This window comes from Lygodium microphyllum, chromosome 21 (genome assembly GCF_053477565.2).
Source record: "Lygodium microphyllum isolate KBCC chromosome 21, Lygodium_microphyllum_v1.1.10, whole genome shotgun sequence".
Taxonomy (NCBI): Eukaryota; Viridiplantae; Streptophyta; class Polypodiopsida; order Schizaeales; family Lygodiaceae; genus Lygodium; species Lygodium microphyllum.
Window position 1 is genome coordinate 105,254,464 of NC_141155.1, and position 22,995 is coordinate 105,277,458.

Below are 22,995 nucleotides of genomic sequence, written 5' to 3' on the forward strand. Positions count from 1 at the left end.
GTAAGTTATGATAGTGCAAGTGGTACAAACCTAATGGTGTAAGTCAATGAGTGAATTCTAGTGCGTGAATGGTAAGAGTGTCGTGGTGAGGAAATTATTGTGTGCAAGTGGTACAGGCAGTGTGTGAGTGGCGTGTGAAAGTACCTTAGTGTGATAGTAGGGGTATAGATTGGGAGTGATGTGTGTGGGATTGAGCAAAGTTGGTTAGTATGTAGAGTTTGTGTATGGAATGATAGAATGTGTGAGATATAGGGGGTGGTATTTGAGTGCACTTGATGGGTTTTAGCCTGTGTATTGTGTGTGATGTATTGTGGGGGTATGTGGTGGAAATGGGGAGTAATGAGCATGTGAATGTGGATTAAGAGAGAGTATGAGTGTGATTGTGTGACGTGTTTTTTTAATTTAAAAAAAGAAAAATAAATGAAAGAAAAAGTAAAAAAATATTTATTAAAAAATAACTACCTACTGCTCGTGAGCCACCCGCCCAACCTCTCACCAATCGAAGAAGTCACCGTCTATGCTTGGCTACCACTGCACAATTTGAACGCCGCTCCAACACGATATCATCAACATGCCATCTAGGCCACCGGTCAACATGCCAACCATCCAAATTGCACATCAACCACACATAAAGCCAACGGCCAATAGCCTCCAATCATCATTTCACTGAGGTGTTGTCACACCCACCACCAACTCTGATCAACCACTCCGCCAGCCAATTGTTGCCTCTCCTTCTTTCACACGAGACTGAGCTTGAGAGTAAGCCCAACTCTCACAATATACTACATCCATGATAATCTAATGATATTAAAGAGTAAAACAATAATACAAGTGCCTAAAATAATACATCGGATCTCCATGAAATAATAATCCACCAAAAAATAGTATCTACACTCCAGCTTTTGCAACCTTCTCAAAATAACATTAACAAACATCGACATCTCCCACATGCGATAGCTCTACATACCTTAGAAGCTTACTAGCAAGGCCCCATGAGTTGAGTTGCGTGGAGGTACGCCACTTGGTGTGCCTCCATTCATGAGTAGTAATGGGCTTTCATTGTTAGTTATTTCCTTTGTGCACATTACAAACCCACTAAACTTCATTCAAGGCCCAAATACAATCCATATTTACTCTTCTTACAAATGTAGTATGTGAAACCTTTAAAACAGATCACCAAAACCGACACAAGCAATAGCATTGAGAATGCTCATGCTAAAAGCAAGAAGATAAATACGATATATGATATTTTTCTCAAAAAATACGAAAAAATATTCAATATATGTGAAGCATATATCTAGAATCAAAGCAAGCCCACTAGGGGGTGTATGTCCCTACATGAAATATAGGAGCAATAAATCTTTATAAAGCCTTTTAGCAAGCACAAAGAAATCTACTTTCCAAGCACAAGAGGACAAATTAATTTAATGCATAGCAAAACAAAACATACACAAAAGGCACAAGTGTTCAAAGTACTAGCACACCAAGAAATTAAGATACAATGGGAGAGTGCCTTTACTAGTTTTAATATTCAGGGATTAAGGCAATATATTGTTGCATCTTGTTTAAACTATATCATTTTGTATTGTATAAAAAATGGAAAAGCACACTCTAGTGCTTAATGATGCCCTGAGAGACTGCCCAACAAGCTATAGCAAGCTCTTGCATAGATATAATGCATAGACCCTGACACATACCTTGATAGAGTAACAATGGCAACCTTGCTTCTTCATAGATACACTCTATCTTCAAGCTTCAAGTCTTCTTTTCCAGTGCATTCCACCAGTGAGCCCATTCATGGCTCTAATACCATGTTAACTTTCAGGGATGCAGATAGAGAGGAAGCAGAGAGCAACATGCTTCCTCTCTCATACTTCACATTGCAAAATTTATCGTGCCATTATTTGCATGTGTACAATGTTTTTCTCCTCACACTAGTAAATTCAAAACTAAATAATCACTCCATTATTCAGATGTCATATATGCTTCAAACCTAGTATTCCATATTGCAAGAATACATGACTCACTAGGGTACCTCTCAATTTTGCATTAGAAGGTACTCCAAATGTCATATTATGTTGAGCCAAACCTGACGGATGCATAGAGGCATGATCAATTGGGCCAAAACAAGGCTGGCCCCAAAACATGAAAGTAGAGATGAGTTTCATGCTAAACTACAATCCCCTGCCATTGTAGTTTTTATTAAGAAAAGATCTATAAGACACATCATTGCCATACAAAGGACGCACAACCATAATTATGTCAAGGACATGCCATCACCATCTGCTTGCTCATGGATTAGTTCTTGTTTCACTTCCAAGACAGGAAAGAAACCTGTATCATCTTGAAGAACATACAGATGCAAAACACATATTTGGTCCAAACTGCCTAAGGCATAGATCGATAAACTAACTCACTACCTAAATTCAGCCAAGTCGATGATGTAGTTGCGTATGATGACTATGCAACGAATGCAAGGTAGTCATTATGTGTCTCTTAAGGATACGACCTCTCTTAGGAGTAAAGAGGTATCACATCCTTTTATGTTTACAAAAACCCTACATGCTACTGATGAATCATCAATAGGCATCATCTTATGCCAATATCTGCATTTGGAGACACTGGGTCATGATTCATTGGGTGCAGATCTGTGGAAACAAAATTGGCATGTACTCTTGGACTCCAGTGCAAGGCGGAACCCTTTGATTTTGATCTTTCCTGACAGACATCCTTATGAGCCCATCTGCAATAGAGCTCTGGCTTCTGCAGCTAATGCCTCAAAGATCTTCATGCAGCTTAGTGTTGACCAGAAGGAACATCCTGGAATCACCTCTTGTTGATGGTTTGAACTATTCGACCAAGGTTAAAGTGAATCTACGATCTATTCTGCTTCATCAACTGAATAAACTGATAGAAAGCTGCAAAGAGCAATGAATTTCATCCATCACACGATGCGCTTCCAAAAAGTGAGTAGGCTACAATCGAAGAACAAACTACCAGATTCTTACCAGGATCTGCATCATGAGGACCTGGTGATGATTCAGGATGATACTGCAAACTCATCACTTTCATAGCTGGATAGGAAAGGCCTGCACAGCTCCCGTCATTCAGGTTGATATGTGTAACTTCTACACCTTCTGGCAGTGTCGAAGGATCAACAGCATAATTATGATTCTGTAAAGGCATCAAGACACAAGTTTTATACTGCAATTGCCAACAATACAATTGTAATTAAATGGCGTGTATGCACCAACAGCTTGGACTATCAGCAGCAGCAACAATTGAAGAGCTGTATAATAGACACACAGACGTCTAAGATCAAACAATAGCATGTTTAGCAAAACGTAGCAATCTGTTTGTTTTATGCACCACAGTTCACAATATTTCAGATAAACTGTTGTGAGCAACTTTCTTATGACTTTTGAAGCATGAGCTAAGAGCACAAGGAGAAGTGTCAACTCCCTTATCTGGAAAAACTGATGACCCAAATTATGGAATGATCATGCCCTTTCACAACAACTACTGGACAGGTTACACTAGACTGTCAAAATCAAAGCAACTAGTGCAATAAGCCCTAACATCTGGCAGACTGCATCCAAAACAATTTCTCAGTCACGATTCTAGTTAGCAAGACAACATAAAAGTTATTCTGTGCCTTCTTACGTAAAAGCATGAATTGTTTGCATTGAAGTTGCACAAAAAGAAAACTGTGCTAGCATGTTGACACAAACTGCCCATGATGACCTGTTACCTGCGCACTGATCTCTACTCTACCAGTTTGAAGTTGACGAACAGGATGATTTCCACCATGATGGCCAAATTTCATCTTGTAAGTGCTGCCACCAAGTGCTTGCCCCAGTAGCTGATGCCCCATACAGATTCCAAATACAGGAATTTTGCCTACAATTTGTTTTACATTTTCAACAGCATATGGAACTGCTGAAGGATCTCCTGGACCATTGCTAAATAAGACCCCGTCAGGTTTCAATTTGATGACCTCAGAAGCTGGCCACCTGGATGGCACAACTGTGATGCGGCATCCATAAGACCTCAGTCGTCTAAGAATGTTATGTTTAATACCAAAATCATATGCAACAACCTGCACCAATATAATCGCTGTCAATATATGAAACTACATTTCCAGTCAAAGCCCAAGGAAATGTAGCTGCATATAATGCACCCATTCAACATTCAACTCCAGTTGCACAGATTAAATAGATGGAAAAAAAAATATTGACCAAACTAAAATATGGTTTTACAATAAAATTTCTTACATGAAACTGATCAGAAACTGTATTGCCAACTTCAATACTGAATTCCCAGTCACCCTCTGTTTTACTTTTCCACTCATACGGCTCAGTACAACTGACTCCTGAAATGAGATCCTTACCTTCACATCACACGTTTCCGTCAGTATCTGGATGTGAGTGACAACCGTTAAAAAAAGCCGTGCAAATAAGAATGTGTAAATTAGGCAGCCTGTTCTTCATACCAACAATGTCCCATGTTCTAGCCATGTGCAAAAGCTCTTCATCTGTCTTAGTTGAATCTGTGCTCAAAGTTCCAATCAAACTTCCGTCTTCACGCAATCTTCTCGTGATAGCACGAGTATCCACATCATCTGATATACACACGAGATAAGGTCCCATATTTCAAGGCAAACGTAAAATAGCCACTGTAATAGGCATCATTACACTTACAAATTCCCATCACGTTTTGTTTGTTCAGATATTCAGACAATGTTTGTGTCGCTCGCCAGTTTGAAACACTGCAAACAAAAGCAGCACATTAAGAATTATTCATCTCTACTACAGCAGGCACAATTCCTACCACAGTCACCACCTCTTCTATACATGATTAAAAATATCATCATAAAGACCAACAAAGCTATCATGTTCCACTTCTCAAAATAAGCATGGCCATGCCTATCATGTTCCACTTCTCAAAATAAGCATGGCCATGCTACAGGACTAGTGCTACAATCAAATCAAGTTATTTTGTACTGAATCTCATGCTTTTACTAGAAAGCTGTAGACAGTAGTATAGAATGTCCCATGAGTCTCTATCAACTAGAGTGCATGTGTCATTTAGGTTGAGTTCTTGCTACCCACTTGGAAATGTGCCAATCAGTTTCAGCCATCACCAATAGGATATAATACCACCAGTCATGTTTGTAGTTGTCTCGTGCAGTCAACTGCAGTCTTAGAGACACGTCCCCCGAGGATCCAACCTGCAGACGAGACTTGATTCAAGCCAAACTCACAATAAAAGGAGCTGGACATAAGACTCACCTCCCACCCATACAACCAAATGGGTTCATCCCTAAGCTTGGGAGCTAGCAATACTCTAGGTCACAACCACATCCCAAGGGTTGGCGTCCCATACCACCAGCCCACACCATCCCGGAGTATGGATGCGTCAGCCAACGAGCCAAGAGTCCAAGAGTGGTAATCACACAATGAATGTGCACAATAGGACCTTGAGTCCTATAAATAGGACTCAACTGCCCTAACCCCTAAAGTGCCTTTAGTGCATTCGCACTAAGTCACTTCACAACCACTGTGACCAATGCTACTACTCACATTTCCGAAGGTAAATCCAACTCATAAGATACACTACGTATCTTCTTGGTAATCTAGAAAGGACCACAATACTTCGAAAATAATTTATAGCACTTGCCGGTAGTCATTAAATCGGACTCCTTTGGGACTTTTAAGGTAAACCCACATACCTTCCTAGAGCTCCCTAGGAGTACGATGTTAAGTAGCATAAAACATGGCACGATCTTGGGCCGTTTTAATGATTTTCCTGGCAATTGTCAACATCTCCTGCAAAATCGTGTAGAAAGTTGATTACGGACTGCATTTTCACACCCCCGAGCTCTGTGGCAATCGATAGTTTTGACTCATTACTATACATTAGCATAAACGGGCTATAACCAGCAGCCGAATACTTAGCACTATTATAAGCAAACTCAATCTCAAGAAGATAACGCTACCAATCAAATTGCCTATGGGAGACATGCATCCAACATATCCTCCATGGTTTGATCCATATATTTGGTTTGCCCATCAATTTCACGATGTTCCAAGGACAATATAGACAATCAAATTTTCAACTTTTAGAAAATCGTTTGCTAGAAATGGCTAGTGAACTTAAGATCCCAGTCAATAACTATTTCATCAAGCAAACATGCTAAGAATGACATCGACATGGTCAACGCTCATGAATTGGAAATCCATAAGCTCATAGTATTATTGGATTGAAAGATCCAAATCCAATATCCTAATTCCAACAATCGACACTAGGGCCCTCCGCATATCAAACACAATAAATTCGATTAGTGGATACCATATGGAGCCACAGTCTCTAAACCAAACAAGAAGAAATTAAATTATGAGTAGAGCCATTACCAAATAAAACTATAACCTCTTAGGCATTTAAATGCCTAGTGACCTTTAAAAGGTCATGGAGCCAAAAACAATTTTTTTAATGAAACTATTATTCCTATTACTAGCATTAACAAAACCATATTCAAATAAAATTCCAAAAGATGTACATGAAGCTTCAAAAGTATTTATTGAAGTCCTAGAAGTCGACTCCATCTTCTTCTTCTAGGGCCACTCACGAACACCATAAAATCTTATACAACTCCAAATACGGCTAATCAATTACTACTGGGATGGCTAACTTCTTTGACTTAAAAGACCGAGGTGACTCGATGGGAATCCCCCGTCTATTGGCTGCCCCTTCTTGTAGCCAAAGCATTATCAAAACTCTTTGCATACTTATAAAAATCCTCAAGTGAATGAAACACATTGCGAAGCACCTCATCCTGATAGTCTAATAGCAATCCAAAAAGGTATTGCATGTAGAGCAACACTTAAGGATCATCCAAGGCCTTTGTTTTATATAACAAATATTTAAACTCTTATGAATATGCATTTAAGCTCTTCTTTCCCATTCTAAGCTCAAATAATTTTCAAAAAATTCCAATCCAATCATTGGTCACAAAATATTTCCAAAAAACAAATTGAAAATCAACCCATGTCACTAGCTTGGAGCGAAGCCCCACCCAAGCATATACCTTCCCCTATAACATGATTTGTATTTGCCCAATGCATTAGGCATCATTGAACTAGTACAAATCAAAATACGTCATCCATTTGGCCAGCCATGAATTGACATTCGACTCATCACATTGCTTCTTCTTCCCTTTAAAGGGATCGGGTTGGAATTGAAGAGGCAACATCCTCGTGGTTACGGGCACAAATGGAAAATAGGGAGTGTGCACTCGATCAACTACTACATTTCTTTTACTTTGAGTTTGGAGAATCGCCACAAGGGAGAAATCTCCATCGAATTTGAAAGAAGAAAAGGCCAGCTATCACTCATGCATGTATGTGTTTTCAAAAGAAGCCAGATGAGCATCTTCCATGTATTAAGGTTCAATGGAAGTGGGTGCATCAAAAGGAGATACCCCATGAGAAGTCATGATATCAGCGAGAAAGGAATAGAGAGAATAAAGAAAGTTTTGAAGGAATGGAGATAGAGAATAATTTAGAGACCAAGGAGGACAAGAAAGAAGAGCAAAAGAATCAGAAATAGTCTGCATTTAATGCAAAACTTGATCTTTCTTTTTTTTCCAGTGATATGATGTAGCTAGACATCATTTCAAGCCACAAAACATAGCTTCCGTTGTTGCAACTTGCCTGATAAGAAAAAGTGATGCAACAACTAGTGAAATTATCTAGAACTCAAATAGGCTCCAACAACTTTTCTTAGTGTAGACGAAGACTGAATCTCATGCAAGCACTGGCCATGGGCCATCTTGCACTTTGCTTAGTGGACTGAATCTCGTGCAAGCACTGGCCATGGGCCATCTTGCACTTTGCTTAGTGGATGGTTGAGCATCTGAAATTTAATCCTAAGATGCATTTTGTTGAGTCCCTTGACCCCTGCTTAGTGGATGGTTGAGCATCCAAAGATGCACAAGCACAAGCAAAGCCTTTGTTCAACTTATGTGCTCAAGAATGGATGGATATATTTTCCCAATAGACTTTGTAAGATCCTATAGGGCTACTATTCTACAAGAGGCACATGATGCACCTAGGTCCCACTCTTGAAAAGCTTTCGTGAAATTTCTTTTGTTTACAAATGAAGCATTCTTCAACAATATGAGGCATGCCAATCCTCAAAATAACACAATCACAAGATGGATGGAAAGGTATAGCCATTGCACTGAGACGATTTATCCTTTCTAAAGATATCTATCTAGAGGGTTCTCTACCATATTAAAAACACCTATTAGAATTGTAGGACATTGGAAATCATTGAGAGAGGACCAAATTTTTGCCCTCTTTGAGAAAGGATAGCTAGCATAAACCGAAATGACTACAAATTCTTCAAAGTTTTCAAAAGTTATGGCTATCCACTGATTAAAGGGGTCGATGCATACCTACATCATTGAGCTTAGCCATCTTTCATGGACCCTAATTGCCGTCAAAGAGAAGCTTCAATATTTGCTCAAGCCTTAAGTTTACACGTTGCACAAGGCAACATGATTTGGATGAGTCCCAACTCGTTGATGACCAATTGCCTTTGCTTTAAATCTACCAAGAGGCTATGCGACTAGGGATAGCCACAATTCCAATGGGGGAGAAAGTAATGAGCCTAGCACCAAGCATGTAAGTGCAAGAAACATATTAGCTAGGAGTTTCGAAAACAGCAAGGTAGGAAATGAGCCTCAAACAAGCTTCCTACAATATTAATTTTTAGGAAATGTCTAAACAACATTTCTTACCTATATAGTAAAAAATATGGGCTATAGAATACATACACATGAAATACTCAAAGAAGTAATCCTACCTCTCCATTATCTATATAACCAATGATCAAATTGTACACTATAAGCATGAAAATAATATTAATTTTAAAGCAAGGATAAAAGTAGTAAATATGAATGAAATCATAGAAGTAACAATGTGCCAAACAAGTCCAAAGCCTCATGAACCTTGTCAAATACTCAATACAAAAAAGGATTATGGAAACTACTAATAGTCAATCCTAAGTCCTAGAGAATGTATCATGAGTCATGACTCATCCTAAAGGTCCTCCTTACTGTCCTCAATCTCCTCGTCCTTCTCCTTGTCACTCTTGTTTCTAGAGTCAGAGATCTCAAGTAGATCCTCATTAATAGCTACAACAACACTTGTGCCAGCTGCATTACAAGTATGAGTTATTGTATTAGCTCAAAGAGAAAGAGGTATCATAAGCTCATGATAAGTTCGTAGAGTGTCAATTGTTCACAAACTCTCTGAAAGGGCTGTAACCTATCACGATTCATGAATCCCAAGGTTTTAGGTAGAAGGCATGATTGCAAGGGGGAGAATGCTACTTTCAAGCACTTTCACAAGGGAAAAATGTATTTTCATGATAGGGTATACTTTTTAGGGCCAAAACATCACTTTCCAACCACTAATTTTTTTTGAATGTATAAGAAACACTTAGAACTTGACCAACTTGATAAATTATCACTGTGAAAATTAGAAGATGGAGAGAGACACACACACAGAGAGAGAGAGAGAGAGAGAGAGAGAGAAAAGAGTCTACACCACATTAAGAGGAGAGCAGACCCCTCCACCTTTATAAGAATTTGTTGAAATAAACGACTAGCACCAAGTTCATGAACCATATACAAAAGGGCTAATTTGTTGCAATTTAGAAAATTAGGGCTTTAAAACCCTAATTTCTACATACCCTACGTAGCAGATTGATTTTCTTCTTTAGTGCTTAGACTAGGTCAAGCTAAGTAGAAAGTGCTTTTTGGTTGAGTAATAGATGGAAGAGTGCAAGACATATGGCTGAAATTTCAGCATAATAGCTTATTGGAAATGAAGAGATATACCTCGAATGTACGGAACTTATCCGGCCGTTCCCACTAGGTTCGACCAAAAGTCCCGGTTCCTAGTCAACATTGTCTAAGGTCATAGACCGACTTTTTTCTAACATTTCCTGTTAGCATCTCCTTTGAGGAAAGCTCTCGGCTAACCGAGACCACCCTTCTTTAGGATAGACCCATTGGTCACATCCACCACGCTTCCCTCGAGGGTTGTTTTAGTTATCTAATTGCCTACCATGTTATGCTTGACACATAAAAGCAGCTTCCTTAATTAACCCATTAGTCACAGGTTTCTTTACATAATTTAGGCCACAGACACAAAGACAAGATAAAACAAGATCAAACACTTCCTTAACTTATCTTCGGATTAATGTGTGTCTCCTGCCCATACAGGTTAAGTGCTCCTTTCTGCCTCCGCAGAAAAACTCTTCCATCTTCCGACAATAAAACCCGAAGGTTTATCCTTCCAAGATTCCGCCTTGTAACTAGTATCAAGCCTCGAGATCCCATCTCGAGTCACGTAGAACACTTGTGTAGGACCCGGCAGCATTGGGATTTACGGCCAGAGCCCCCACTAGCACCCAAGCATCTTCCTACGCCAAGTGATTTCCACGGAGAGACCTCTCACGGCAGGTTCGGTCCACATTCCCGACACAAATTCATAACCCCCTTGGTTAGGGTTTGGCGGCTCGCGGGGGGTAGCTAGCGCTATCCTTCCTTAATTATCCCTTTAGGAAATCAACCATAGCTGGAGCAACCAGCATAGTAACAATTGCTAGGGAAAACATCCTTTTCGTTTCCATGCCAATCAGTCGTCTCAGACCCGGCCATGAAATCATCAAACACTCCCCACTTGGGTTAACATCCAAAACCACATTAACAAACATCCAAATCCACATTAACAAACAATTGAATGCACAACCTCTTGCTTCAAGGCATCGCAATCCCATTGCATGCACAATCAGAATTCTAACTAGATGTATCAAAACACTTGCTTAAGGGATTTACAACCTTTTCAAAACGCCAAGCATAACTTGGGTCAACAATCCATTTAGGGTTAGGTCACCAGCTTCAACTAAGCTAGGAACGTATCCATTTGCAATAGTCCACAGCAAGATCGATAAAACAATTCGCAGGCAATTATACTTATTCCTAATGCCCCGGATCACATGTGACTTGCATCTATGAAAGTCTAGGATTTTGTCTAACGATGCAAGTGTATCTCATAAACAAAAATTAACATTTCATGTGTTTCTTTTAACCATGATTGCGAAACGTGAATTCTAAATGACTATTCATGCACTGATCTAGTTAAAAAACTATCATTTTATGTGAAGTAAGGCGATAACCTTATCATTTTATGTGTGTAAAAGCTATCATTTCGTGCCTAAAATCTTGTGCGAATTCCAAACTCTACCGTTTCGTGCATGCAACTTAGTTCTTAGAGTAAACAAAACCCTATGCACGACATCAATCCTTTCATCCCTTCCACGAGAAATAATTCCTAAATTAATTTTTAACGCTTAGAACCTGGGCTTGATTCATGTGTGTTGCATTGGTCGTTCCGCTCGCCCCTCCAGCATTACCGGTGGCTTGGACGCCTACGCTTCCCGCGACTTTCTTCTTGGGAGCCATTCACCTCGCGGAGATTGGGCAGTCCGGACCTTAACGGTTTCGGGTTGACATGTTCGGTTGGAAAAGACCGCTGGAAGGGGTTCGTTCCCGAGATAGCGGTTTGGATGACTTGTAGCGGTTACTCTCTTTCTTTCGCTTCTTTTTTTTTTCTTACTCTCCTACTCTTTTTTTTTTCCTAAAACTCTCCTACTCTCTCTCTCTCTCTCTCTCTCTCTCTCTCTCTCTCTCCTCCCACTTCTTTTCTCCTGCTCCTTCCCTCTCTTTCTCTTCCTCTTCTCTTATTTTCTCCTTCTACTCTTCTTCTTCTTCTTCCTCTACTACTTCTTTCCTCTCTCTCCCTTTACCTTTTCTTCTTCTTCTTCTACCTCTCTCCCTCTACTTCCTCTTCCTCTACCTCTCTCCTCTTCTTTTACTTTTCTCCCTCTACTTCCCTCTCCCACTCCTTTTCCTCTCTCCTCCTCCTCTCCCTCTTCTTTCTCTTCTCTCTCCCTCCTTTCTCTTCTCTCCTTCTCCTTCTCCTTCTCCTTCTCTCCCTCTTCTTTTCTCTCCTCACTCCTTCTTCTATCTCCTCACTCCTCTCCCACTACTTCTCTTTTCTCTACCACTCCTCTCCTTCTCCTTCTCTTCTTCTCTCCCTCTTCTCTCTTTTCCCTCTTCTTCCCCTTCTTCTTTTTCTTCCCTCTTCTCTCTCTCCTTACCCCTTCTTCTTCTCCTCTTCCTCTTTCTCTCTCCCTCTTCTTCTTATCCTCCTCTTCTTCTTCTATCTCCTCACTCCTTCTATCTCCTCACTCCTTCTATCTCCTCACTCCTTCTCTCCCACTACTTCTCTTTTCTCTACCACTCCTCTCCTTCTCCTTCTCTTCTTCTCTCCCTCTTCTCTCTTTTCCCTCTTCTTCCCCTTCTTTTTCTTCCCTCTTCTCTCTCTCCTTACCCCTTCTTCTTCTCCTCTTCCTCTTTCTCTCTCCCTCTTCTTCTTATCCTCCTCTTCTTCTCTCCCTCTTCTCTCTCTTCCCTCTTCTTCTTATCCTCCTCTTCTTCTCTCCCTCTTCTCTCTCTTCCCTCTTCTTTTCACTCTCTCTCTCAACCCGTAGCAGAATTCCCTTATGCCCCCATAGTCCCCCCTAGTGGGGAGGGGTATCCTTTTCTTTTATAGACTTTGGGGGGGGGGGGGGGGGGGGGGTTTATTATTCTCTCTTACCCCGCCTACGACTCCGCCACGTGCTCTCCATGTTGGCGCATGGACTGCCAGGTCTACCAGAAGCTTCGGCTGATGAGGATGATGACGATGAAGATTACGATGCTGATGACACAGGAGGGAGTGATGGAGATGGCAACGCTGATGACGACGTGTTTGGAGGGAGGATCGGCGGCGCTCCACGATGGCAGGTACGTCTTCGTTTTTTTCTTTTTTCTTTTTTTTTTTCGAGACATTACAAAAGTAGAGCATATAAATGACAAGTACATACTTGTCTTTTCATGAGCACATGTATTTTTGAAAACCTCATTTAACATCTGGATTAATTTTTAACCACATGGTTAAGTAAATGTTGCACATGTGAGGTGTATTTGGGATTAGAGTAAATTTATGAGCCCAGGACCCGAGAAAACCATGGGATGTCAAAGCCAAAAGTTGCTATAAGTTATACACACACGTGTTTGGTAGTATCTGGTGCTAGTTGTTGGCCTAGGTCATTCATTTGGCCATTAATGTCAATTGGTGACACTAGAGAAGTGGCATTTAATGATACCTAACGCCAATTTGATGATCAAAGATTATGCAAAGACACTCGGAATTAAAGTTACCTAGCCAATTTAATTATTGGCTAGTCAGATTATTTTTCAAGGCACTAAAATAATTATTAGATTAATTTTCAGTATTTAAACACCAAAAATTAATATTTAATTATGAATAATACTGAAAATATCATTTGGGAAGGCTGTCACTTGTCAAAAATGCCCATGCAAGACTGAAAACGTCTTTAGAGGCTAGAGAGAGACATTTGAGTGTATTCAACTTGCAATAAGAGAGAGGGAGGAGATGCTATTGGTCTAATTTGCAGCATTGAAGGACCTTCTGAGGCAGCCAAGAGCAAGAGAAGACCAATCAATAACAAGTTACCGCATCTACAAGCTGTTGAGACAAGGCAAGAGCAGTAAATGACTGATTTTCTTCAGTTCTTTGCATCTATAAGCTGTTAAGACAATGCAGCAATAGTAAATGACATTTTCTTCAATTCTTCGCGAAGAAAGTCTGAATTTTCTCTCTCCTCAGCATTCTCTCTCATCTCTCAACCTTGCTTCAAAGATTACAGTATTGAGATCACCAAAGGCTGAGAAATTTCAGATTTATCTACTGTAAACACTAATCTCCAACAGAAATTATGGTTTAGCATCAACCTTGGGAAGCATGCCAAAAATTGGAAGCTCCAAGACTTAGATTCAATAGCTCTGAAGCTGCTTTTAGTCAAGTTCAAGTGGAGGGACCAACAAATCAATGAGTTTGGGGCATTTTCCATCTCCATCAAAGCAGGTGAAGGCCAATTGACTGCCCGAATCAAGGGGCAAATCAAATTTAAGACTTGCTTGTCATTTTCGACAAGGAAAGTTGGAATACCGAAAGGGATTGGGAGAATCCCATTATACATCAACTTCTTTTTAATTAAGTTAAATAAATACCGAAAGGGGCATCAGGTTTGGAGCCAACAGGATGTCCAATGTCCAAGATTATATAGTAAAGTGTGAATTTCAATTTTGTGAATTGGTTAATTGCTATAAATAGTGCTTAATCATGTTATTTACTACCCTATCCGAGGAGAAAGGCTAGTTTCATGTCTCTTCAAAATGGCATGTCTTATTCTAGATACCTCATGTCACTTTCTAGAGGAACAAGCTTCTAAACCTTCTACTCTAAAAATCTCTCAAATGGTTAAGAATTTGAGATAGCCATTAAGACAAAATTATTCTTTGCAATATTTTGGATCCTTTAATGTGAATAGAATTTCCATTTGAGCAACTTCCAAAACAATCAAGTGAGCTTTCTTATGAGGCGTCTGTCAATCTCAATCCAAGGCGCACCTTTTAGTAGTCCATCACTAGGTTTTCTAAAATGATGCCGCCCAGCGCTCCCTTGGAGTATCACGGGGTTTGTTACTTAGGCCCTACTGAGTCTACATCACAATGGAAGTATTCCGGCCGAACCCACTAGCATCGACCTGAATTTCCACGTTCCTAAAATCACACAAGTCTCCTAACAACCAACTAGCGTCAATAATTTTGAGTTTTCACTTCTTACAAGATTAGTCGAGCTGAAGCAAACTTGCCATTGCACTTGGTGGAGTGCAGTGTCAAAAGATGATGTACCAGCGAGGCAATAGGGTTTGCAAGGAGGAACACTGAGTGAACTCAGCAAACATGGAGAAGAAGAAACTCTGATGAATGGAACGATAAAGTTCTGAATCATGGAGTGAATGTGATACAAGGGAACAAGGGTGCCGTAGCACAAGAAAGATGATGAAGACAACCACGAATCATGAACCGCAATGTTCTCCTGAAGGGGTGTGAGGGTAGTGGAGAGGCTGGATAGAAGAGGTGACGAACTGAATGAATCAGCCGTAAGAAATGAATGAGAGAGTGGCCTATAAATAGGCACAATCAGTCTAGGATGGTGCCCCTTTTTGGGGCTGCAAACCCTAAACGCAAAACACAGAAATACAAAAACGCAAACTGCGGGTAAAGGGTTTCTCAACACCGCCTCTCAAGCCCAGAAAGGGGAACAAGAGAAGAGTGAGGTGGAGATGCAATGCTACATGCTGAAGAATGCTCATGCAGCAAGTGCCACTTGGATAGTGTCTCTCGTGGGAAAATTCTTCACTTGCCCAAGTGCCCTAGTACAAAGATGATGAAAACATGCAATGCATAGAAGGAATGTCGGACTTTGTGTGGTACCGAGAACCATAAGGATATGCTCGTACTCGATCTTTGGAGGTGGCTCCATGCTGACCAAGTGACCAAGGCAAGAAGAGGTAGAGGACCCCTAAGATCCAAGATTTCCACGCAAAGGAAACCTGTAGTAAAGAACAGTAGATAGAGTGAACTAGAGAACCCAAAACTCAACCTCGGGAGAGAAGCCACTAGCTCCATGCATCCATGCTGGAAGAAATACAAAGGCCTCATCACCAATTCGCAACTGAACCTCTGAGGTCCCAATCTAGATAGTACCTGAAAATCATGGGTATCAGTAGAAGAGATGACTCGTCGAAGACAATCACCCCAACAAAGTAGAGGATGGGTGAAGAACTTCATGTAAAGTAGATTCCCCCTCTGAGGTGGGAGATGGAGGGGCCCCCGCTGAAGTCAAAGAAGAAGTAGATGCCCCCTCTGAGGGCAAAGAAATAACATCCCTCTCTGAAGTAAATAGGAAATCCAAAAACTCATGGATTATGGACTCCAAAATGTTTGATGACGAAGAAAGTACCGCCAGTCGTGCTAAAGAAGGTATCTAGGGTGCCGAAGAGCGCCGAGAGGTAGCCTCTCGAACATGAGTAGTCGAGGGTGGAAAAGGGTAGGGCTCTAAATGAGCAAGAGGTGGGCAACAAACGTTGTCTCTCAGTGGAGCAAACTGGGTAGCCGAAGAAGAGAAAGGAGTCGAGCAGCCACTGTCTCTCGAAGGAGCGGATTGAAAAGGAGACGGTATCAAACAATCATGGTCACTCGATAGAGCAAACTGCAGATCCGTAGGTCATCAAAGCCATTGTACCTGAAAATAAGTGGGAGAAGACTGCCACTAGCATTGCGACGATCTCTAGGAGGTCATAGCGCCAATCGATCCTCCATATGCTCGAAAGGACTTAGCGCGCATCGGATGCATCTTATTGCCTTGAGCATAGTACTCTGATAGCCGATACAGAACAATCTCTGTGGCCCACAAAGGAGAGGTGGCACAAGGAGTGTATACTCCAGGGGGGTGGGAAGCAAAGGTCGAAGTCGGCAAGCATCAGTGGTGTGTCCGTTGATGCCACAGTAGGAGCACCTAGTAGTCTGTACATATGTTGGTAAAGAAGCCATGGATACCAATGTGCCTTGCTGAAGAAGGGAGAGGTCAACCACCATGAACCACGAACCGCAATGTCCGCCTCAAGGGGTGTGAGGGCAGTATAAAGCACGAACCGCAATGTCCGCCTCAAGGGGTAGGAGGGTAGTGGAAGGGCTGGAAGTGAGTTGCCAGTGGAAGGGGGATGTGACCAGCAGTAAGAGGTTGCAAGCAGTAGAAAAACGCAGGTGAGGAGAAAGAGAGACTAAAAACGCAAGCAGGACAACCTGCAAGAGAGAGAAAGACTAAAAACGTAGGCAGCAGGTGAGAGAAAGACTAAAAACGCAGGCAAGACAGCCTGCAGGAGAGAGAAATACTAAAAACACAAGAAAAAAACAGCAACAGCAGTCAATATGCTGAAATCAGCTCCGAACAGTGTGTGATAGGCTGGAAACAAACGCCAGACTGTTGTATACAGCAATGGCCAGCTTGAACCGCAATGTCCTCCGTGTTATGGGCAGCAAGCTGAAATACCTGAAATCTGCAAAAACGAGATTGTTTTCTAAATGGAGAGTGATCAGCAACAGTCGTTCTGCTGTAAACAGCTGCAGATTGCGGGTAGAAGGCGGAAAACAGGCGCCAGACTGTAGATAATAGCAAGGGACAGCTGAGACTGCAATGTCCTCCGCAAAAGGGGTGTGGGCAGAAGGCTGAAAACACTTGAAATCTACAAAAACGAGATTTTGATGCAACGGAAGAAGAAAAGTGGATGCCGAACCCGCCATCGATCTTTGCCTTCACTGGAGTGGAGGATCTTCGCTGTTAGGTGAGCAGATCTATAGCTCTAATACCATGTCAAAAGATGACGTACCAACAAGACAGTAGGGTTTGTGGGGAGAAACACAAAGTGAACTCAACAAACATGGAGAAGAGAAGGGAAGAGAAAAAAAACTCCAATGAATGGAACGATGAAGTTCTGAATCATGGAGTGAATGTGATACAAGGGAACAAGGATGCCGTAGCTCAAGGAAGATGATGAAGACGGCCACGAACCACGAACCGCAATGTCCTCCTGAAGGGTTGTGAGGGTAGTGGAGAGGGAGGCTGGAGAGAAGAGGTGATGGACTGAATGAATCAAACGTAAGAAATGAATGAGTGGCCTATAAATAGGCACAGTCAGTCTAGGATGGCGCTCCTTTTTGGGGCTGCAAACCCTAAACGCAAAACGCAAAAACGCAAACTGCGGGTGAAGGGTAAAGGGTTTCTCAACATACGTCAACCCTTCTATCCATAAGGCAAAATCGCATTCCAGCCCTCTAAAACAATGCAATTCGATTCTACCTAACAACTAGTTGGCCAATTTATCGTCTACCTATTTCTATCGCCGATTTAGAAAAGTTCCCAACTAATCGGGACCACCCTACCATTGGATGGACCCGTCGAGGGTCACCCCCACCTGCTTTCCTTTGATGATGGAATTATCTTTAGTTTTTTAATTACCTACACCACATTTATTGAAACATATACAACCAGCTTCCTTAATTAGTCTGTTAAATCATAGGTTCCTTCGCGTAATTTATTTCACGGACACACATACAATTCAAACAACCCTTGAATTTTTTTTTTAAAAAAATTATTATATTAGAAGTTTATTATAATTTTCATATTTCCGATCCTGCGAAATATATACAAAATTCCACGAGGGTATTCTATCCACCAAGATTCCTCCCTTGTAACTAGTATTAGGGTTTCAGGATCCCATCTTGGGTCGCGAAGAGGCTCGTTAGATTCTAGAAGTAATGCGAAATTTACGACAAGAGCTCCCCCTGGCATCCACATTTCCTACTGCTCGAGACTATCCCTATGGGAACAAACATTTCCGCTACGAAGCTGGTCTAAGCCTCTCGAAGCGATAATCATGACCACCTTGGAGTAGGGTCTCACAGCTAGCTTGGGGGTAGCCTAACGCGATCTTTCCTTTTATCATGTTTGTCAATGTTTTTAATCAAAGATCTAGATTCTAGCAAACACAAACAATCCTTTCAAACAATGACGATCACACCCATCATGCAGTTCACAGCTTCACATAGCCAAGGTAGATCCTTAACCCAAGGTAGCCTTACATTCTAACAAGAATTCTTCTTCCCGTAAAGAAGTGTTGAATACAAATCTTTCAACGTTGTTAAGCAAGATACAAATTTTCCGTTTAGGGCTAACTTACCAACATAAGCAAATTTCCTTTACTTGGTACTTAGAAAAATATTACGATGATAATTTAACGAGATGATTTACAAGATTCTTTAAATAGACTCACCTTTTCAGCATTAATCAACCCCTAACCATTGTTGCGTTTGACAATAAATATATCGGGTTATTTTAATGTACTCATTTCGTGCAATAACCTCCAACAACTATTTCCATCATGATTCTATAAATTATAATCTTGATTAATTTATCTACAAATCATAGGTAGCAATTAACCATTTGTGCGTGTATTAATACGCTCTCTAGATGAAACTGACATCTCGTGTAAGTGTAAATGCAAAAGCTAACATTTTATGTACTTAATTTTCGAAAACACCTTATTGTTTTATGTAGCGATATGAAAATAATAGCCTATTTCTGAGTTGTGAACCACCTAGTTTGACACGACGTCATTGGGAATTTCGTCTTTGCTTGCGCTTGCGTTTATCACACTGGATGTTCTGTTGGCAGTGGCAATTCTGGAAACCTGGGGCATTCCCGTATCTCTGGCAATACCCGTTCTTTAACCGATTGCGGTGGATTTCATGGTCTTTCCACCTCGTTGCTTTGGAGCCGCTGTTCACGAGCAAGTTCGAGAGAGAGAAAAGGTGGAATAAATTCAGGATGGGAGAGCATGAGATCAACTTGCTGAGTTGAAAACCGAGATAGGAGAAGGTTGAGTTAATTAGTTTTCTCTCTAACCCCCTCTCTAATTCCCTCTCTCGCAACCTCTCGAGATCTTCTTCTCTCTCTCTCTTTCTAATTCTTCCCCTCTCTAGCTTCCTCTCGCAACCCCTCGGAAGGGTATCCTTCTACCTCCCCCTCTTTTCCTCCCTCTTGCTCTATAATCCCGAGAAGGGCCTCTCCCCTCTTGTTCGAACTCTCTCAACTACTCGCCATGCCTCTTATTTATAGCTAAATTAGAGAAGAAGGATTGTGGCTAAGAAGAAAAGCTCTTTATGGAGGGGATCTTAACAAAATCAGCAATTTGAAGCTTCCAAGATGCAATCTGATGCTCAAATCGCAAATCTAATGGTTTCGTTGGCTTCGAAAATAGGGATAAAACCCCAAGACACCTCATCAAAAATCTTCTCGATCACTCATTCTTCTTTTCCCCGTTCGGAGTGTTATTTATTGCATGTAAACTACGATTGCGACGCACACGATTTTGCCAATCCTTCTTTTTGCATTAAATCTCTAAAATTGGCTGAAAAAATCACTTGTTTTTTTTACATGACACCCTGTTCTAGAAGTTTCCATAGTTTTTTAGGATATTTACAATAAATTATATCCAAAATATCAAAAATATGCTAGTTTTGTCCAACAATCTATTATTTTTAGACGATTCATACTACAAACACTGACACTAATGACTAATATGGCTCATAATTGTCATTCATATGGTAACTTCCGTGACGGGTGACTACAATCCGAGTCAATCCGAAAAAAATGTTGTTGAAGCGCGCGAGTAGCAGAAGCGTGAAGATTTGCAGCAGAGGAAGTAAACAGGTGAGTGAGAGTGAGAGTAAGAGTGACGAACAGATTTGGGTGTACCAACAATGTGTTGGTACACAAAGAATAAAATGTATTTATACTTAGGGCCCGTAAGGGTGCATTCACATGTACAACATAACAATACACGTGTAAAATACACGAAGGTGAATAAAGGACCTTTACATCCCAACAACCTCCCACTTAAAGGTCCGGAGTGAACCTTTAACCAACTCCCACTAGTCGTATGCAATGCTCATGCTGAGTCTTGCCTAGACTTTTAGTGAGAACGTCTGCAGGGTTGTCCTGTGTTTTGATCTTGGTCAATGTGATTAGACCATCCTCCAGAATCTGTCTAATAAAGTGATATCGCACATCAATATGCTTTGTGCGTGAATGATACATGGCATTTTTAGCCAGATACACAGCACTCTGGCTATCACATCCCAACACTCGAGTACTCATAGACATGCCAAGATCCTTTGCGAGTCTGCTCAACCATATAGCTTCCTTAGAAGCTTCAGTAGCTGATATGTATTCAACTTCAGTAGTACTCAGTGCGATGATGTTCTGCAACCTGGAGCACCAAGAGACGGCCCCTCCAGCAACTGTAAAGACATACCCGCTAGTGGACCTGCGAGTGTCTAAGTCACCTGCCATGTCTGCATCACAATAACCCTGCAAATTAAGTGCACCCTGCCCATAGCAAATACACTTTCTTTGTGTACCCTTCAAATATCTAAGAATACTCTTGACAGCCTCCCAATGTGGTTTGCCAAGATTTGACATAAACCTGCTAACAACTCCCACTGCATGAGCAATGTCTGGACGAGTAGCAACCATAGCATACATAAGAGAGCCACAAGCTGATAGGGTACTCCGAGAGGCTTAGCTTCAGCCATGTTAAATCTGTCCAGTACCTTTTCAATGTACTTTTCTTGAGATAAGAACAGCAATTTCTGCGTTCTATCCCTACGAATCCTCATGCCCAATATATGCTCTGCATTTCCCAAATCTTTCATGGAAAAAGCTGATTTCAGCTGATCTTTGAGAGCATCCAAGCTAGTCTTTCTCTTCCCAGCTAACAACATATCATCCACATACAAAACAAGTATGATAGGGCTGCCATCTGTATCCTTTTTCATATACAAACAATGATCTGCATGGCTGCGCGTAAACCCATGAGAGAGCATAAAAGTGTCAAACTTTTTGTACCACTGCCGTGGTGCTTGTTTCAGCCCATATAAGCTGCGTTTTAGTTTACACACCAACTGCTCTTTTCCAGGAACTACAAAACCCTCGGGCTGTTTCATGTAGATCTCCTCATCAATGTCACCATGCAGAAAAGCTGTTTTCACATCCATTTGGTACAGCTCTAAAATCAATACAGCAGTGAGAGCAAAAAGCACACGTAGTGTGGTCATCTTCACGACAGGTGAGAAGACCTCCTGGAAGTCAATCCCTTCCTTCTGTGCATACCCTTTGGCAACCAATCTTGCCTTGTACTTGGGTTTCCCATCAACTGTCTTTACTTTGTAAACCCATTTGTTTGGAAGAGGCTTTCTTCCTTTGGGCAACGACACAAGATCCCAAGTATCATTAGCATACAGAGATTTAATCTCTTCCTGCATAGCTAGCTCCCACTTATTGTTGAATTTGCATGACTTAGCCTCTTTATATGTCAGAGGCTCACCCTCATCAGTAAGCATCACATAATGCAAAGAGGGGTCATACCTATGTGGCTGCCTTCTTAGGCGTGTAGACCTGCGTACCCAATGATCTACATTCTCAGGAATCGGATCTACATCTGGAGGCATGTTATTTTCAGCATTTATTGGCTGCTGTAAGCCATTTTCAGCATGATGTTCATGCTGTACAGCACCTTCATTTTCATTTCCAGCACCTGCATTTTCATAATCAGCAAGTCTATCTTGCTGTCCATGACCTCCCTGTGCTTCTATTTGCTGTCCATCATCATCTGGCTCAAAGATAACCGGCTGATCATCAGTTTCAGCCTGTGGTACAGCACCATGAGGCTCATCATTTGAAGTAATAGGTGGCTGCAAATTCTGAAATTTGACCTTTTTCATGTCTTCATCAGAGGCTAAAGTACCTTTCAGCAACTTTGCCTCATTAAACACAACATTACGGCTGCGAACAATTTTCTTGGACTGAGGTAGCCACACTCTATAGCCAAATTCACTCTCATCACCATAGCCCATGAAAATGCCTTTGGTGGATTTCGGGTCAAGTTTATTCCTCAGTTCATTTCTAACATGCACAAAAGCATCACAGCCAAATATTCGTAAATGGTCATATGAGGCCGGTTTGCCAGACCAAACCTCCTCAGGAATGCCATTATTTAGGGACCTGTTTGGAGAGCGGTTGCAAATGTGAACCGCCGTTTTAAGTGCCTCTCCCCAAAATTCATGAGGGAGATTAGCAGTGAACAGCATGCACCGCACTCTCTCACATAGAGTCCTATTGTATCTTTCAGCCACACCATTTGAAGAAGGGTTGTAAGGGGCTGTAAGCTCCCTCTTGATCCCATGCAAGTCACAAAAGGACTTAAATTCATTAGACATGAACTCACCCCCATTATCAGTTCTCAAGCATTTCAACTTTCTACCTGTCTGAGTGGTCACGAATGCATGAAATGTTTTAAAAACAGCAAACACTTCACTTTTCTTTTTCA

General features: G+C 41.2%; 1 protein-coding gene across 1 annotated transcript in view; it reads right to left on the reverse strand.

Annotated features, from left to right (window-relative positions):
• Positions 1-2,271: 2,271 nt before the first annotated feature.
• The window catches only part of CARA (carbamoyl phosphate synthetase A), a 45,121-nt gene continuing 24,397 nt past the window's right edge, over positions 2,272-22,995 (reverse strand). Inside the window, exons 5-10 of the mRNA XM_087661989.1 lie at positions 4,701-4,768; positions 4,493-4,621; positions 4,275-4,390; positions 3,752-4,099; positions 3,009-3,174; positions 2,272-2,918 (exon numbers count right to left, since the gene is read on the reverse strand). Of these exons, the coding sequence (XP_087518115.1) occupies positions 2,875-2,918; positions 3,009-3,174; positions 3,752-4,099; positions 4,275-4,390; positions 4,493-4,621; positions 4,701-4,768 (871 nt within the window). The 3' untranslated portion in view covers positions 2,272-2,874. The remainder of the gene's footprint in view (positions 2,919-3,008; positions 3,175-3,751; positions 4,100-4,274; positions 4,391-4,492; positions 4,622-4,700; positions 4,769-22,995) is intronic.